This window comes from Phalacrocorax carbo, chromosome 6 (assembly GCF_963921805.1).
Source record: "Phalacrocorax carbo chromosome 6, bPhaCar2.1, whole genome shotgun sequence".
Lineage (NCBI taxonomy): Eukaryota > Metazoa > Chordata > Aves > Suliformes > Phalacrocoracidae > Phalacrocorax > Phalacrocorax carbo.
In genome coordinates, this window is record NC_087518.1 from 35,368,325 (window position 1) to 35,385,671 (window position 17,347).

The 17,347-nt window shown below is 46.4% G+C and overlaps 1 protein-coding gene across 10 annotated transcripts in view; it reads left to right on the forward strand.

Moving 5' to 3' along the window:
* PACS2 (phosphofurin acidic cluster sorting protein 2) overlaps positions 1-17,347 on the forward strand; it is an 89,182-nt gene that overhangs the window by 48,114 nt on the left and 23,721 nt on the right. For 3 of the 10 annotated variants that reach the window (XM_064454686.1, XM_064454690.1, XM_064454693.1), the window contains exons 10-18: positions 965-1,055; positions 1,808-1,885; positions 2,657-2,778; positions 3,543-3,678; positions 4,384-4,488; positions 6,042-6,148; positions 6,867-7,021; positions 10,435-10,545; positions 16,582-16,690. In XM_064454686.1, coding sequence (XP_064310756.1) covers positions 965-1,055; positions 1,808-1,885; positions 2,657-2,778; positions 3,543-3,678; positions 4,384-4,488; positions 6,042-6,148; positions 6,867-7,021; positions 10,435-10,545; positions 16,582-16,690 — 1,014 coding nt within the window. The remainder of the gene's footprint in view (positions 1-964; positions 1,056-1,807; positions 1,886-2,656; positions 2,779-3,542; positions 3,679-4,383; positions 4,489-6,041; positions 6,149-6,866; positions 7,022-10,434; positions 10,546-16,581; positions 16,691-17,347) is intronic. The other 7 variants (XM_064454688.1, XM_064454691.1, XM_064454689.1 and 4 more) reach the window with 5 other exon arrangements.

The window sequence follows — 17,347 nt, forward strand, 5'->3', positions numbered from 1 at the left end:
TACACACTGAGAGCTCGTGTCCTGTTCCGTGGAGACAAGGAGCTAACTGTTCTGGGATATGTTATCGCTGGAATATTGCTGGAATAAGAACTTATTGTGTCTGGTTCTGGGGAGACACTTTGTGGTTTGCTGTGTCCAGTTCTTACATTCGTATCTTGAAAGGGATGTGATAAATGCTGATGTGTGTCAGCAGGTTTTTCCTGTAACAAAAAAAAAGTCAGTTCCATAAATTGTGATTGAGTCTTGTAGCCTGGTGTGATGAGCTGCCTTTTCACATGGAAGCGCAATCTGATTGTATGTGTTCCCTTATCTTATTGAGCAAATGTGTAACTGGACCCTAGGGCTGGCAGCCAAATCCAGATGCAAGCTGGAAGTAAAATGCATATTAGCACCAGGAGTCTCTTACCGCAGGAGCAGAGTGGGGGGAGGGGGGAAGTAACTCTACTTGTATTTCAGTCAAGAGCTAGACCCTGGCTGGAATGGCAAAGCTGAAACAGGAATTACAGTGTGAAACTTTGCACCTGGTGCTTGGGATAGTGAGGACACAACTACTTGTGTGAGGTGAATGTACATTCTGTTCTGCCGTGGGAAAATGCTGGACCCACGTGCCCACCCTGGATTTTATGGAAACAAAAGCTGCTGTTTGGTGTGTAGTGTGAGAGCATGTGAGCGTCCTAGTAAGAGCTTTATAAATATGGTCTGCTGTGTGGCAGGTGACATGTTGGATCCATTAGGTGGAGGTCCGTCAGTCAGCATCAGGATTAGGCAGGAGTCTCTGGACTTTCTGGCTTTCTCCGTCCTGGAGACCTCCCCCTCCTTTTAAAAGTAACCTATCAATTTTACTGGAACCACTGGGGAGCAATAAGACACCCTGAGACAGTAACGTTGCTTTGCTGTGAATGTGGTGGACTTTCTCTGTTAGTGTTTTTGATAATAAGAAACTGGTTTTGCTTCCTGTATTCAGACCTTATTTTGAAGGATTGTCACACTCCAGCTCTCAGACAGAAATTGGTAGCATCCACAGCATCAGGAGCCAGAGAGAGCCATCAAGTCCTGTAAGTTATGTTTCAAGAAGGTTATCTATCTGCAGGTAATATAGCAGGCCTGCACTGCTCTATTTGGATGTGTAAATTAAAGCACTCTGACCTCCTCCAAAGACTTGGATGCAGAGATATTAATTTTCTGCTAAAACAAAAATGTCTGGGTTTTTTTTGGGCAGTGGGGTGTTTTGGTTTTATGGTTGTGGGGTTTTTTGGGTCTTTGTGGGGTTTTTGTGTTTTGGGTTTTTGTTTTTTTTTTTTAGAAAATATTATCTTAACTCAAGGGGACATCTTCAGGTTATGCACTGAATAATTGCTAATGGCATGAATGGCTCCAGATTCCCATCTACTTGAAATTACTGCCAGGGTGGGAGATATTGCCTGGAAGTTTTAGGGACTCCTTGATACTGGAGGAAGCTTTACCTTACTGTTGTTGGGATACTTTTCATGGTGGCTGGGAGCAAATGCTGAGGGGCAGCTCACCCCTTTTTCCATCCCCTCAAGGATGGGCATATTTGGTGCATGGAATATTAGCCCTTTTCCAAGGCACTTCCTTGCCTCTGCTGTGTATTGTGCATCAGCTACTGCTTTGCCACGTTCCACACTAATGTGTTCGGTCCTGGTGTGACCAAAAAGCACTCCTGGTCATCCTGCAGAGCTGTGCAGTGTTTAAATGGAGAAGTGTGTCTTTTGAACAGCCTGATGCAGAGAGTGTGGCTGAAAACTGTGCCGATGCCATACCTCCTTATGATTTTTCTCCTCTCAAGCAGGTAGAAGTGCCTGAAAAGACCAAGAGCCTTGGAACCAAACATGCAGGCGACAGTATTTCTGACACTGTCTCTTATGTAAGTTGAAAACATACTTGTTACTGTTCCTCCTGACAGTTTGGGTGTCAACTGTGAGCTGCATTCTGTAGCATGTGTCTGTCTGTCCATATGGTTGCACATGCAACACAACTTAGGTAACATTAGCTGCAGTGAAAACAACGCTGAACTCTCTTCCTGACCTTACTTGTTGGAGGTTCTTGTCTTTCAGCTTTTTGAAACTGAAATGCTTTACGTAGTCTTCTGTTTAAACAGCCTTTCTCTTGGTTTGAGGAAGTCTGGCCCAAAGTATGCTACTGAGCATGTGTCACCCTGAAAAGTGTTCTCAGGGCTGTTGCGTCTTATCAAACAGAAGTATTACTTCAAGCTGAATTGGCGGAAATCAAGCTGGTCCTGGGGTAAAAATCCCAAAGCACAAGTTTCTCTACTGCGGACATGCAGTTTGTAACATTTCTCCCATCTGTTTCTCTCTCCACTAGTTCATCTAGGTAAGCTGAATTAATCTGCATTGCATAAGGAGACTTTTCCTTGGCTTTGAGCTGGGAGAGTGCCTATTCCAGTGTATCTGAGCACCTTTCCTACTTCCAGCTCCCTTGTGAGGCAGAGCTGGGAACTGGTAGCCCCAGATAGCCTGTATTGGCCTATCCCTTTTAGCAGTGAGTAGCATATCTGGAAGAGGCGGGCTGAATTTGTTCCAGACAGAGCTAAGCTGAGGTGTCTCCTGCAAGCCCTTGTGGTAGCGAGACAGAGGGGAAGGTTTGTTGCTGATGACTTGGTTCTCTGTTTTTCCAGGAGTCTAACCAGCAAGCTGAGGTCCAGGAAGCTGAACTTCCCACACCAGATGTGTTTGTTGAGAAGCTCCCACCCAGCGGGAAGATCACTAAGACTGAGTCCCTCATTATCCCATCCACGAGGTAGAGTAGTGACACAGTGTTGTGCCTGCTGCAGGGCTGCTTGGGAAGTCATGGGCAGCTTGTTAGCATTTGTTTAGGATGACCTTAAGTCATTGGCTGCAAGGAGACCCTCATTGTGTTCAGGCACTTAAGTGATGGGTTTTGAGCACTTGATAAATGAATACTCAGAACCCTGACAGGCAGCGTTGCTCTGAGGTTGTTCCTGTCTCCTCTGTTGTCCTGTTCCGTGTCCAAGGAAATTTTTATAAAACTCTGGAGCTGCTTGGTCAAAGATACTGTTGCTAAGTCAACATCTGATGCAGATTTTGGCCTTTAAAGGTGGCTGTCAAGTCTAACTTACGTCCTGTTAAACCTTCCCAAATAGGGTAGTGAATGTGGGATTCAGCAACCCCACCATATAGTTTCTCTGGTCATTTGCAAGAAAATAGATGTTCTTTTGAAGATGTATTTTGGGGCTGCTTTTGGGTATGTGACTGCAGTTTGCGTGGCTGGATCCTATTACACTGGTGTAGCAATAGTAGGGTGGTGGTGTGGGTCTTAGCATGTGCCTTGGAAGTCTGCCTGGGAACACATTCTGTGGCTGAACTGTGTGCTCTGCACTATCAGAAGCAGAATTAGCAAGTCTCAAGCTAGCTCAGATCTACGTGCACGATCCCCCAGTGCCTCCGCTCACATTGAGGTTGCCAGACTGAGTGATCTGGGTTTTGGGGAATGTATCTCACTCAAATATGAGCTAGCTCTGGAATGCAAGCACATCTCTCTAGCAGGTCTGAAGGGAAGCAGACAGGACGTCGGGGAAGGAGCACATCTCTGAAGGAGAGGCAGCCAGTGAGGCCACAGAACGAGAGAGCGAACAGTCTGGACAACGAACGCTCCCCAGATACCCGGCACCACTTACAGGTGTGAAAAGATTGCTGTCTCTCCAGCCACTCGATTTTTCCTCTTCTCCAACTGCCTCCTGTGGTCCCTTTCCTTCTGGTTCAAGTGCTGTCCCTGCTGGAAAGGAACTGGGCCCTGTGGCTTCAGGAAAGAGGGAATTTATGTCTTGGCTAATACTGTATCTTCCATCCAGTCTGCTGGGTTTTGCCAGCTTGTTGCTTTGTCAGCCCGCCATAAGCTGAAAACACTGGGACAGATTCTTACGATGAGAAATGAATAGGGATGTGTTGAGGAATTACTCCTTTGAAATAAGGCAAATTGCTAAGGATTGTACAGGGGACTGACTTGTGCAGAGCCTGTGCGCCATGCTTTTGTAAGCTGCAGGACTTGCTTAATTCCCTCCTTGAAGGAGATTGTTCCTGGCTTCTATGAATCCTTGGGCTACTGCTAGTTTGTATAAAGTGATGTAAGTAACTGTGCATGGCAGAAGGCGTAATGGCCAACAAAACCAAGGTGGCTAATAGAGGAGCCTGCAGAATGCTGCAGTGTTGAAGCTAATAAATGTCAGTCCCAGCAGCCAGCGCAGCTGCTAGCGTGTCTTTGCTGATGGGGTGACTGAGCACTGGCCAGCCGTGCATAGCCACCTCTCATGAATTGCAAGAGCTGGAGCTGGTAGCTTGATGATTAGAGCTGACATCTCCTACTGTTCTCTGTCTTTATTTCCAGATCCCCAGGAAAACAGTGTATGACCAACTAAATCACATCCTGGTTTCCGATGACCAGCTGCCTGAAAACATTATTCTTGTCAATACTTCTGACTGGCAAGGCCAGGTAAAGGCAGGAGATGTTACCTGAAGCACAGTTTTCTTTCACTGTTCCTCCTCAGGAATGGACAGGCCTTGAGCTCTACCACTAACCAAGTGGGTTCTGCTGCTTGGTTGGAGGAGCAGTGGTGGTGCGTGGGGGCTGGCAGCATACTGAGTGTTCAGTGCCTACAGATTGGATTTCATTTGGTGAGGAGATGCTGTGGATCTTGTAAATAAAGCTTTGCCACCAGAGTCTTCCACAGAGGTTTACTCTCTTCTACAAAATGCCATTTGTTCTGGTTAGCAGCACACTGGGAATGGCTGTAGACCCTTGCGCTCAAGAGCCTGCTTCTTGACTGTGGTAGACTGGGACAAAGGAAGCAGGGAGGACCGGTCTGTAGTTTAGGTTGAGATTTCTAGGCACCAGGTGGTAAACAAAGGAGAAAACACTTCAGGACAGCTCTGTTGCCTTGCACGCACGCTTGTGATTCCTGACTGCAGGTATGTTACCCAGTCTTTCCTGAGTGAGTGATAGTTGTGTTAAGGAGAACCCTGAGCAGTGCTTTCTTATGCTGGCAATGTGGGGTCGTTTGTTATGGGTTTGGAACAACTTTTTGCTCCTTTTGGAACCTTAGTCTGAGAAAGCAATAAAATGTGTATGGAAGAGGACCAGTAAACATGTGCTGGGTGTACTGTCACCCATAAAATTTGTGCCAGGCCTGTGGAGTTACACTGTCTGGTTTGGCTTTCTGCTTCTGGAAGAACTAGGGTCTCAGTGTCTGAGAGAGCAAAAATACCAGCTGAGCTACTGGTTCTGGTTTCCCTATACTTGGAAGATAGAGAGATGCCTTCTAGAGATGGACTGAAAGCGTTGTAGGTCATCTTCCAGTAGTTTTAGCAGCTTGTTGTGACTGCAGTATCAGAGGATATGAAGACAGCATTGGCTGGTGTGTATAGATTAGTGGTGAAGAATTTGAAAGTGTGAGATAATTGCTGAGTCTCATCAATACCTGAGGTGTGTGTCAACTTGTTTCCCCATTAGCTGCATGGAGGGGAAACAGTCCCTCATGAGGAACTTCTGTGTTGGTGGCACCCTTCCCTTTTTTTTAGTGGTGGGCAGATCTTTTGATGGCCATCCCTTTTGATGGTGGGCAGAACATCGCATTTGTTTAGCTCCTCTTGAAATGAGAGAGCTGCAACTGCAGTTCCAGAAGCAGGCAAGTAGACAGTCTGCTCTTACACAGTGCTGTCTTCTAGGTGAATGGCCTTTTGCTGCTGCCCTGCTCTCCACAGCCATAAAACCCTGCTGTTCTAGAACTGTCGTTGCCATGTTTTGGATATAGTGTTGGTGTTTGTCTAGAAGGTGCAATGTTCCCATATTTCTAGAGGAAGAACTTTCTTTTGGCTGATGCACACGGATGAGTTATTTGGGAAGCAGCAGTATCACTTACAAATTGGACATTGGGAGAGTGTCCACGCTTGGGTGTGAGAATAACTAAGGGGCTGGGGGAGGCAAACCTCCTTCTTGTGACAAACTGTACCAAAAAAGGACTATAAAATGTTCTGTTCTCTCCTCAGTACCTATCAGACGTCTTGCAAAAGCATACCTTGCCAGTGGTCTGCACATGCTCCTCAGCTGATATTCAGGCAGCTTTCAGCACTATTGTCTCCAGGATACAGAGATAGTAAGTTCTCACCTTGCTTGTGTTGTTTGTTTGTGTCTCAGCTCTAAAACCCTCTCAGCTCCTGTGCCCCCAGTGCCCAGGGCGTTTTCTATCCAATAGCTGAGAAATACTTGTCCCTTCCAATACTCCTCCCCGATCTACTCTCCTGAAGTCAGTGTTGTGTGGCTCTTCAGCACTCTGCAGCCCTGCAAAGTTGTTGCTCTTCTGCCATGTGTATGGGGTACGAGTCTTTCATCGACACTGGTGATTTTAGAAGGCTGTGCTTTGGAGGCTGCCTCACAGGTTAAATCTAATAACTACTAAAACATGCAAGGCTAATAGGTAGGTTTTTAAATAGTTCTTGCTCCGCCCTCCAAGTAATTCCCAGATTAATTCCTCAAGGCATTCCCTAGATACCTACTGAGGGCTGTGGCTACCTGAGTATGTTCTCTAACACAGCAGTTAGTTGCAATAGGTACGTCCTAACCTAGATAGTTGAGTCCAACCCTTTAGATTATCAAAACATGTGAAAGGAGGAGCAGGGAGACCAATCGAGAAAGTACTGAACAATGTTGTATTTTATTAATAATGTTTGACGCTGCTGATAATCATTGTGATATTGCTTGTGTATTGAACAAGCTCTCTTCTGCTGTGGTTGTTATTAATCAATTTTTTTTCACGTGTTCTGAAATAGCTGGTTGAAAGCACAATTATGAATGTTTCCTCTTTTTCTGTCTAGCTGTAACTGCAATTCACAGCCTCCAAACCCAATTAAAATTGCAGTGGCTGGAGCCCAGAATTACCTCAGTGCTGTATTGAGGCTTTTTGTAGAGCAGCTGTCTCACAAAACCCCAGACTGGCTCGGCTACATGAGATTTTTGATCATCCCTCTAGGTAAATAAGGAACAATTTTTCTTCATAGAAAGATGAATGGGTTAAATGTGATGTGTTCCCTCAGGAGAAGCCCTCCTGGAAGCTTTTGCTAGGTATATGGCTGTTAAATGAGGCAAATGTCATGCTGTCATAGTATTGTGCAATGCTTGTGTTGCTGCTCTCACATGAGTGAATTTCATCTTTATGTTCTTGATGCCAAAGTCTGCTGGTAAACCTCTTGTTTGAAGAAAGGGATTGAGTACTTCCTCCCCATACAGGGAGGCTCTTATGTATATTCTTGTCATGTTGCAATGAAGGCGTAGAATAATGTACTGGAAGCCCTTTCCCTAGCTGGAATCTTAAATTCATTGGGCACCATGTTTCCCAAAGTGATAAGTGTTCTGGCCTCCCTGAGCCTGACACAGAAAATGTTTTTTGGAGCCAGGGGAGGGGTGTGTGAAAATTTTTTAAAGGCTCTGAAACTGCTGAGTGTGTTAATTATTCAAATTGCATATATCTTTTGACCTTTCCTTTGCGTGCTGTTCTCCTCAGGTTTTTCCCTCAGTTTTTCCAGCACTTTATCTTTGCCCTTCCAGCAGCTCAACAAGCCTGCCTGGCTGGAAAGTTACCCAGCTTGGATCGCTTGTGTTGCAGGAAGTAGAGTGGGCTGATAATAACTTTAGGAGTCTTGTTGTAGTCAGAAATGTGAGGAATGTTGTAGTGGCGGGGCCTGGGAAGGCAGGCGGTTGCTGGTGCTTGTGTGCAGGGGCATCTGGGCAAAGTTGGTGTGGTAAGGGTGTGTTGCCAGAAGCTGGTCTCGTCTGAGGTTTGGCTTGTGTGAACAGGGCACTTAGGTGATGTAGGCAACAGAAAACTTGAAAAGCACTTTTTCTCGGTGTTTTCTGGTCGTCTAGGTTTGGGACCTGCTGATGGCAGTTGCTGTAGGAGTCAGAAGCTGCTGCCCGGCACCATGAACAGCGGGGTTCGGCTGTCGATTCAGTGATGGGATTTGCAGAAGTCAAACGAAAAAGGCAGAGGAAGAGAGCTGGATCCTTCTGTGAGGAAGGCATTTAGTTTCCAAAGTGGTTGGCAGGAAGAGGAAAGAGAGCCCTTTAGGGGGTAAAAACAAAAAAATTATTACTGCAAGGTTAAATGTGATTTGAGTGAGAGTCTGTGTGACTGATGACTTTGGTCCTCATATGCTGAGTGTCTCCTGGCCTCAGAAGAATTTTCTGTCCTGAAGTCTTTAATGATCTGAAAATATTCTCTCTTTGGAAGTGAAACACAAGACTTAGCTAGCATGTTTTGGGGTTGGTTTTTTAATCTTAAAACTTTATTTGGTAATTTAAAAAAAAAAAAAGAACAAAGCACTTTGATAATGGAACTGCTTCAGAACTGTGAAAGCTTTTTAAATGTACTTTAAATACAGAAACTTCTCTAACAGGACTTTTCCCATAGAAATCTGCTGTATTTCCTGATTGGATCAAGCGATTATTTCTGGCCACTTTCTGGCAATTCATTAGAATGATTGAGGAGCAACTTCTCTTTTCTGACAATTGAAAAAGCAACAAAGACAGAATGGTGACCATGCCATAAACGTCTTAACAGAAAAGACTTTCTGCTGTTAGCAGCACCTTCCAATGAGGAATGATGGGTTTTTTTCTAAGATGATTTTACCTTCTTAGTCCACAACTTCACGCTGCAGTGACAGAAAAGTCAAGCCGCAGTGGTCTGTTAACAGTGAGAAATGCTTAGTGTCTGTAAGCATCTGTACTGGAGATCCAGTCCTGCTTCATGCTTCTGATTCTATGGCTGAAAGACTCCTTTGATGTTCAAACCAGTGTATGAACAACTGAAAAGGGGCAAATAAACTAGCAAAAAGGTTGGGGGTTATTTTGGCTGCTGGGGGTTTTTAGCATTTTATTTAGTGCTCTCATGGGTAGAAATTCTTGGGAGATCTCGTGTTTAGTACTTGTTTCCAGCTGCATCTGGCATGTGCAATGTGTTTTCCCGGTATGTGGGAAAGCTTCTCCAGTGCATGGTGCAGAGATGCTCCACGTGCACTGTTTAAAACTCCACTGCAAAAGAAATGATGGGTCGGAAAGTAGCCACAATCAGGAGGGTCCAGGAAGGAACTTAGGCCTCAGCCTCTAATGACATCAAGAGGAGCTCAGAGAGACCTTCTGCTTGAAACTTTCCTGGAAGCCTGGAAATTAGCACTGGTTGGGAGGACTGAGAAAAGACAGTGAGTTTTTTCCACCATGAGCTTTGCTGGAGGATGGTGAGTATAGTTAAGCAACTGGGACCTTCTTGGAAGGAGTTGTCAGGTTACCAATTACCAGCTGATGACTCAACTGTTGCAGTCTCTGGAAGTGTGACTCGATGTGAGATTTTGGTATGCGGGAAGGATAAAAATAAGCTGATTAAGAGGAACTCTGAGGCCACTTCATGGCTGATTGTAAATGTACAGGACTCATGCTAAGCATGACTGAAATGTGGTGACCAGAAAGTGCACTCCTGCCATGCCTTTTCTCTTGTGTTGAAAGACTGGAGGGTAGTTGCGAGAGCGGATTGTCTGGTTTGGGACATGTGTGGCCTAAAATGAAGGTGGCAAATTTTTGCCATCTCTCGGGGCAGAGTTTGTAACTTAAGCGCCTTCCCTCTCCTGCTCAGTATGAGTATGAAGTCAGATATCCATCCAGGGCTGCAAGCTGGAGGCTGGACACACAAACTTTCTGCAAGGAGGTCTTTCGATGATCATAGAGGAGACATAAGGCTTAGCTAGAGCAAGAAGGGACCTGATGTATATGCCAACATTCACTGGGGACTGTAATCCTTGGACTCTGCCTTCTGCCTTCAATAAATAGGCTGTAATTAAACTTGTAGCCTTTCTCCACCGATTAAACAAGCCTCCCTGGGTTGTTTTTCCTGACTGGGGACAACTGCCTCTTCTCAGTATCCCAAAACAGCCATCATGTGAGAATGGTGTCTGGAGGAAGGGGTCCAACTCTTGGCAGATTTGTCCTAGCTGCAGTGCAGCCTGTGGGCAGAAAGGGCTGCTGGGAAAGCCGCTTGTAAAACTGAGAGACTGAGATGGAGAGCCGTAGGGTCTCTGTATCTTCCAAATCATTTACTTCCTCAGCAGTTTCCCAGTCCTGTTTTCTTTGGACTTATAAAATTTAAGGGGGAAGGGGGAGGTGCCACTGAAAGGTATCAGTAGTGTTGAAGCAGTCTATCTACTGGGAAGTCTATTTGCATGGTCTTGTAGAGATAAGCTGGACTAAATTACTTGGTTAAAATTGAAGAAATTTATTTCTGTGGTGTCTAGTGTAGTTTTGATTTTGGAATTTAATTTCTTACAGATAGAAAACATGCTTGCATTCAGTGCTGGGAAGAACAATTGTCATGTTTTCCTTTCTTTCTTTCTTTCTTAGGCTCTCATCCAGTGGCCAAGTATCTGGGGTCTGTAGATTATAGATACAACAACTTCTTCCAAGATCTAGCCTGGAGAGATTTGTTCAACAAACTTGAAGCACAGACCACTGGTAAGACCATGTGTCTGTGTCTGGCCTGTGTGGGATAAAAGGTTTGAATGAGTAATTTTAGCAAAGGTCAAGTAAATACAAGAGGAAGCAGACAAATGTTTTTGTTCCTCTTTTCTCCTCACTCCACCACATTCCCTTTTCAGATGCTGACCTTTGTATGTCCTCCACGTGGTGGTTTGCAAACAGCTGTTGGCTTCCAGAGGCACTAGCTGCCTCTAAGTCACATTGTTTTTGCCTAGCTCTCAGCCTTGTTCTTTGATGTTGCGGTTTCACCAGCAAGTTTAGTCCATTGCTTTCTTTGGCCCTTCAGAAACTGTCCAGCCTAAAAGATTTGGAAAACTGGAAACTCAGGGAAGATCAACTTTTTAGTTGTGTGTGAGAATGATCTTGACATTTCTGAAGTCTGCTGGCAGGATCTTTCTCATCAAAAAAGAATTTTGTTCTTCATCAGGGTTGTAACATGTGGGAGCTGCTGTATGTCAGATCAACAAGTTCCTGTTCTGAGCTGAGTCTGTTCTAGGCCAGGATAAAGCCTCACTGTGTGTTAAAGTACTAATTTGTTAAAATATTAATCCTGTACAGTTTTTCCATCCATTCACAGAATCACAGAATGGTAGGGGTTGGAAGGGACCTCTGGAGATGGCCTCATCCAAACCCCCTGCTTGAGCAGGTACACCTAGAACAGGGGGTACAGGAACACATCCATATGGATTTTGAATGTTTCCAGAGAAGGAGGCTCCACAACCTCCCTGGCAGCCTGTTCCACTGCTCACAGGAAAGTTTTTTCTCATGTGTAGGTAGAACTTCCTGTGTTCCAACTTGTGCCATTGCCCCTTGTCCTGTCGTTGGGCACTATTGAAAAGAACCTAGTCCCATCATCCTGACACCCACCCTTTAGATATTTATAGGTATTGATGAAATCCCCTCTCAGTTTTCTCTTTTCCGGGCTGAACAAAGCCAGGTCTCTCAGCCTTTCCTCATAAGGGAGATGCTCCAGTCCCCTCATCATCTTGGTAGCTCTCCACTGGACTTGCTCAAGCAGTTCCCTGTCTTTATTGAACTGGGGAGCCCAGAACTGGACACAGTACTCCAGATGTGGCCTCACTAGGGCTGAGTAGAGGGGGAGGATAACCTCCCTCAACCACAAGAGCACATTGCTGGCTCATGGTCAACCTGCTGTCCACCAGCACTCTTAGGTCCTTCTCAGCAGAGCTGCGTTCCAGCTGGTCATTCCCCAACTTCTCCTGGTGCATGGGGTTGTTCCTCCCCAGGTGCAGGACCTTGCACTTGCTCTTGTTGAATTTCATCAGGTTCCCCTCGGCCCAGCTCTCCAGCCTGTCCAGGTCTCACTGGATGGCAGCACAGCCTTCCAGTGTATCAGCCACTCCTCCCAGCTTGGTATCATCAGTGAATTTGCTGAGGGAGCACTCTGTCCCATCATCCAGGTCACTGATGAATACGTTGAACAGGACTGGACCCAGCACAGATGCCTGGGGAACACCACTAGTGACAGGCCTCCATCCAGACTCTGCTCCGTTGATCATGACCCTCTGAGTTCTGTTGTTGAGCCAGGTCTCTGTCCATCTCACTGTCCACTCATCCAACCCATACTACTTTAGCTCACCTATGAGTATACTATGGGAGACAGGGTCGAATGCCTTACTGAAGTCAAGATAGACAACATTCACCGCTCTCCTTTCATCTCCCCAGCCAGTCACACCATCGTGGAAGGCTATCAGGTTGGTCAAGCATGATCTTCCCTTGGTGAATCCATGTTGTCTGTTTCTGATAACCTTCTTGTCCTCTACATGCCTGGAGATAACCGCCAGGATGAACTGCTCCATCACTATTCCGGGGATGGAGGTGAGGCTGACTGGCCTATAGTTCCCCAGGTCCTCCTTCTTGCCCTTTTTGAAGAGTGGAGTGACATCTGCTTTCCTCCAGTCCTTGGGCACCTCTCCTGTTCTCTGTGACCTTTCAAAGATGGAGAGTGACTCAGCAAGAACATCTGCCAGCTCCCTCAGCACTCATGGGTGCATTGCATCAGGGCCCATGGATTGGCTGCAGAGTGTCCTTCCAATTGTGGAGTATCCTTCCCTGGAGACATTCAAAACCCGCCTGGACACGTTCCTGTGCCCCCTGCTCTAGGTGTCCCTGCTCAAGCAGCGGGGTTGGACAAGATGATCTGCAGAGGTCCCTTCCAACCCCTACCATTCTGTGATTTGCAAGGATCCAGTTTGCATAGGTAGTCTCTGACCCAATCCTTCTCAACCAATGGTAAGTCTTCCTTTCTACAGATTTGTCCTCTCTTCTCTGGTGGCTGAGATGCCTGAGGGCCAGCCTTAGCAGTAAGGACTGAGGCAAAGGCGGCATTCGGTAACTTCGCCTTCTCTGCATCCAGCATCACCAGGGCCCCTGCCTTCTTCAGCAGTGGGCCCGCTGTATCCCCAGTCTTCCTTTTACTGGTGATGTATTTGAAGAAGCCCTTCTTGTTACATTTGATGTCCCTCGCCAGATTTAATTCCAAGTAGGCCTTGGCCTTCCTCGTTGCATCTCTGCATACCGTGACAACATTCCTATATTCCTCCCAGGTGGCCAGTCCCTTTTCCCACATACTGTCAACCTCACTCTTCCATTTGAGTTTCTCTGGAAGCTCTTTGCTCATCCATGCAGGTTTCCTGGCTCCTCCCTGACTTCTTCCTCATAAGGATGCACCAATCTTGAGCTTGGAGGAAGTGGTCCTTGAATACTGTCTAGCTCTCTTGGACCCCCTTGCCTTCCAGAGCCCTAGCCCATGGGATTCCTCCTAGCAGGTCTTTGAAGAGACCACAGTGTTGGCCCTCTTGAAGCCCAAGGTTGTAACCTGACTCACAGCCATGCTTCTACCTCACAGTATCCTAAACTTGACCATCCCATGGTCACTGCAGCCAAGGCTACCCCCAACTCTCACATCCTCAGCCAGCCCTTCCTTGTTTGTTACAATACAAAGCACATCTTGCCTCCTTGGCTCCTCCACCACCTGCATCAAAAAGTTGTCCTTGATGCTCTGCAGGAACCTTCTGGACTGTGCATGGCTCGCTGTGTTGCTTTTCCAGCAAATATCAGGGTGGTTGAAGTCCCCCACGAGGACCAGGGCCTGCAATTGCAAGGCTACTTCCAGCTGTCTGTAGAAGGCTTCATCAACTTCCCCTTCTTGATCAAGTGGCCTGTAGCAAACGCCCACAACAGTGTCACCCATATTTGGCTGTCCCTTAATTTTTACCCACAAGCTGTCAACTTGTTCTGCTTCCACTCCAAGGCAGAGCTCGATACATTCCAGTTGCTCCCTCACATAAAGCAACTCCCCCACCTTGCCATGTTGGCCTGTCTTTCCTGAAAAGCCTGTAGCCATCCATGATGCCATGCCAGTCATGTGAGCCATCCCACCATGTCTCTGTGACTGCAGTGAGATCAAGGCCCTGCGACCACACACAGACCTCTAGTTCCTCCTGTTTATTCCCCACGCTGCGTGCGTTGGTGTACAGGCATTTCAGAAAGGTGCTTGAGCACACAGGTTTCCCTGGAGGGGCGTATGAGGACCCATCACATGAGGCTGCTGTGGTAGCTTTCTCACTGCTCAGGTTGTCCTGTCGTATTCCCCTGTTGTGTTTGATGGCATTAACATTGCCAGTTTGTCCCCCTCCCCCCAAGTTCCTCAGTTTAAAGCCCTCCTCACCAAGTTTGCTACCCTGCTGCCAAAGATTCCCTTGCCCCTTCCAGACAGGTGAGTCCATCCCTCCCCAGCAGCCTATGGTTGTTCAAGAACATCCCGTTGTCTTAAAAGCCAAAACCCTCACATTGACACCAGCCACATAACCAGGAGTTGATTTGTATTATTTGCCTATTTCTAGTCACCTATTTTTCTCCAACAGGTAGTATGGAGGAGGAGATAACTTGGGCATCAATATTTTTCACTTACTTTCCTAGAGCTTTATAGTCCTTCAAGAACAGAAAGAAACAGGAGAAAGGAGGATTTGTATCTGACAGTTAGGGCTACATGAAGGCTTGATACTTGACTATGCTGTTGTGGCAGCATAACCCATACAAAAATTTCACTAGAAGGAGAAGGCTTTGGAGCTTTTAGAGCACCATGAGGGTGGGGAGGTTGCAATGTGGCTCTCCTGTTGGAATTGCAGAGTGCCTGAGGGTCCCAGGATGCTCCTGGAAGTCCTGTAGCTGTGAGAGGAGGAGGGAGACAGCCCTTCACAGGTGGTTGTTCAGAGCCTTTTCCAGCTGCTGGAAACTTGTCCAGCCAAGGCCCTGGGCAGCCTCTTCTGAAGGTGAAGTTAGCCCTGCTTTGAGCTGGAGGCTGGACTAGAGATCTCCTAGTGTGTCACCAAACCTATACTTCTCCTTGATTCTAAGCTTGAGGAAGAACAAATGTATGGAACTGGTTTCCTTTAATTCCTTGCTGCACTTGAAAATGCAGACAAATGTCAATACAGACTTGATTTTTGTGTCTGGGTTAGGTGTACTGCATTAGCTATAGAAATCCAGCTCGAGAGCTATATCTGTTCTTTAGTTGGCTGTATGCTGCCATCTTTATTTGGCTGCATTCTATGAGGAAAATGCAGCCTCATTTTTGTGCAGTCCAGACCTTGTAGATTCTCCATTTTCATCTGTGGTTAGAACTGCTCAGAAAACCCCATGATGGCTTAAGATGACGTGGCAAAGAATCTTAGCTCTTCACAGTTCACTGTTCAAATATGAAGAGTCTGGGTTAAAATGCCCATTAAGGTACGGAAGTGCCTGGTTGTGTGAGGGATTTTGGATGATGGTCTGTGTAGGGCCATGACAGAAAAATTACAAGCTGAACACAGCTGTGAGAATGAGACCTTGAAGAAGGGAACTGGGAGGATTGTTACTGAACAATATGTTGTTGCAATCTGGGAGCCACTGTTAGCCGGCAGAGCACGCACCTGGCAGGCCTTGTTGCATGTGCTGGCCACGTGTGCGGCAACCTCTAGCCAGTACTTTTCCACTGATTCTGCTGAGGGTATAAAAAAGCACGGTGCAAAGTGGAGAGAGGACAGAGAGCATGCTCTACGAACCATAGGCAACACCCTGAGGTTGCTGCGCCTACCTCCCTTCTCTGTAACGACCCCGCTAATGTTCACCCTCCTGCTCAGCGGTGTCTCAGGCGTAATTGGGTTGGTAAGACTCTCACAAAGGGAAAACAATATGCTAGTAACTGCTTATGCTAAGCTATAATAGAGCAATATGTTAGTAACTGCTTATGCAAGGCGATAATAGAGCAATAAATACTGTTGTGCTTTGTAAATATCATGTGTTGGGTGAACTTTGTGCATAGGAATCCTGTCAACCTGTTATGCTGGTGAAGGCCACTTTCATTCCCTTGGCCTCACAGTTGAGGCTCTTTGCCTGAAACCAAAGAAATATGGAAGGCATTTAGGAAATGTCTTCCTGTCAGCTTGAATCAAACCCAGTCTCACAGATCTGAAGTATACTTGCTGCTATGTGATCTTTGTGCTCTTCCTACCCTTGCGTGGCTCTCAGTCTTTTCAGTTAATTCAGCAAGGCTGAGAGTTCATTAGGAAATCAGGTAACTCAAATGCTGGTATGAGCAGAGCAACTCATTGAGGCCCTAGGAGACATGGCTAGGCACTTTCTTCAGCAGATACCTACAGTCAAGGTGCAAAAAAAGCTGACTCTGTCTGTGGTACACACTTTCAAAGAAAAGCATTTTAACAGATATGGAATGGCCGTAATACTTCAGACAATAATGCCGTGCACAGATAGATGTCTGTGTATCTAGTGTGCCTTACTCATGTTTTCACCTTGATGCTCTTGTAGGATGTTTGCTTTTGGTCAGACAGCGTTACAGTGCTCTGGGTAGGCTGCAGAGCTTCCTTGGAAGATACAGTTCCAATGCAGCTGGCTGGGTACCGCCAGCTGTTTGGCTAAGCAAATGGAGGCCAGTGCTGGTGATGATCTGAGGAGTCACTTAAATTATTTACTCTCTTTGTTCTATTGCAGTTCCAGAAACGCCTGATGTTGTATCCCGGATAACGCAGTATATAGCAGGGGCAAACTGTGCACACCAGTTGCCCATTGCTGAAGCAATGCTGACATACAAGCAGAAAAGGTATGTCACTAACCTAATACTGATTTTCCAGAGTGAGCATCAGGTTTAAAGCAAAGTGCTTTTCTCACCTCGTGTGCCAGCAGTCTTAAAATCGCTCCAAATTGCAGACACCTTGGGGGCCTTACGGTAGCCTGCACCCAGTGGTGTGTCCCACTTAGATAACAGTGAATCTACGACACTGTGGTTACTTTAAGTGCAGTGATTTCTCTGAAGCTCTGAAAGGTTTGGGGAAGTGGGGATTAGGCAAGATGGGGGATGGACAGATTGTATCTGCTTAGGTTCCAGAGATCTCTTATGACAGAGACCTCTCCCTTACCACAGAGGCCTTAGGTGTGTAAGACTGGACTGCGTAATTCCCCCCCAAAGATTCTTCCTGGCCTTTTTACACCGGTGTTGAGGGAACTGAAACCCTTTCTTTTTCGAGTGTAAATAGCAGAGCTTCTAGCAGGAGAGACAAAATCCTTGTTGATTGGCAGTTGCAGGCTCCCAGGACTCCTAGTGGGGAGGGCTGGCGTTCACCAGGTTTTATTTCAACTTCTCTTCAGGGATGAGCAGCCTGTAGGAGGGAGAATTGGGGTCTGAAAACAAGATTCATAAGTCTGTAGAGACTGATGAAGCCATGTTCAGGTAGAAGAGTAACTGTCACTGAAGGGTAGA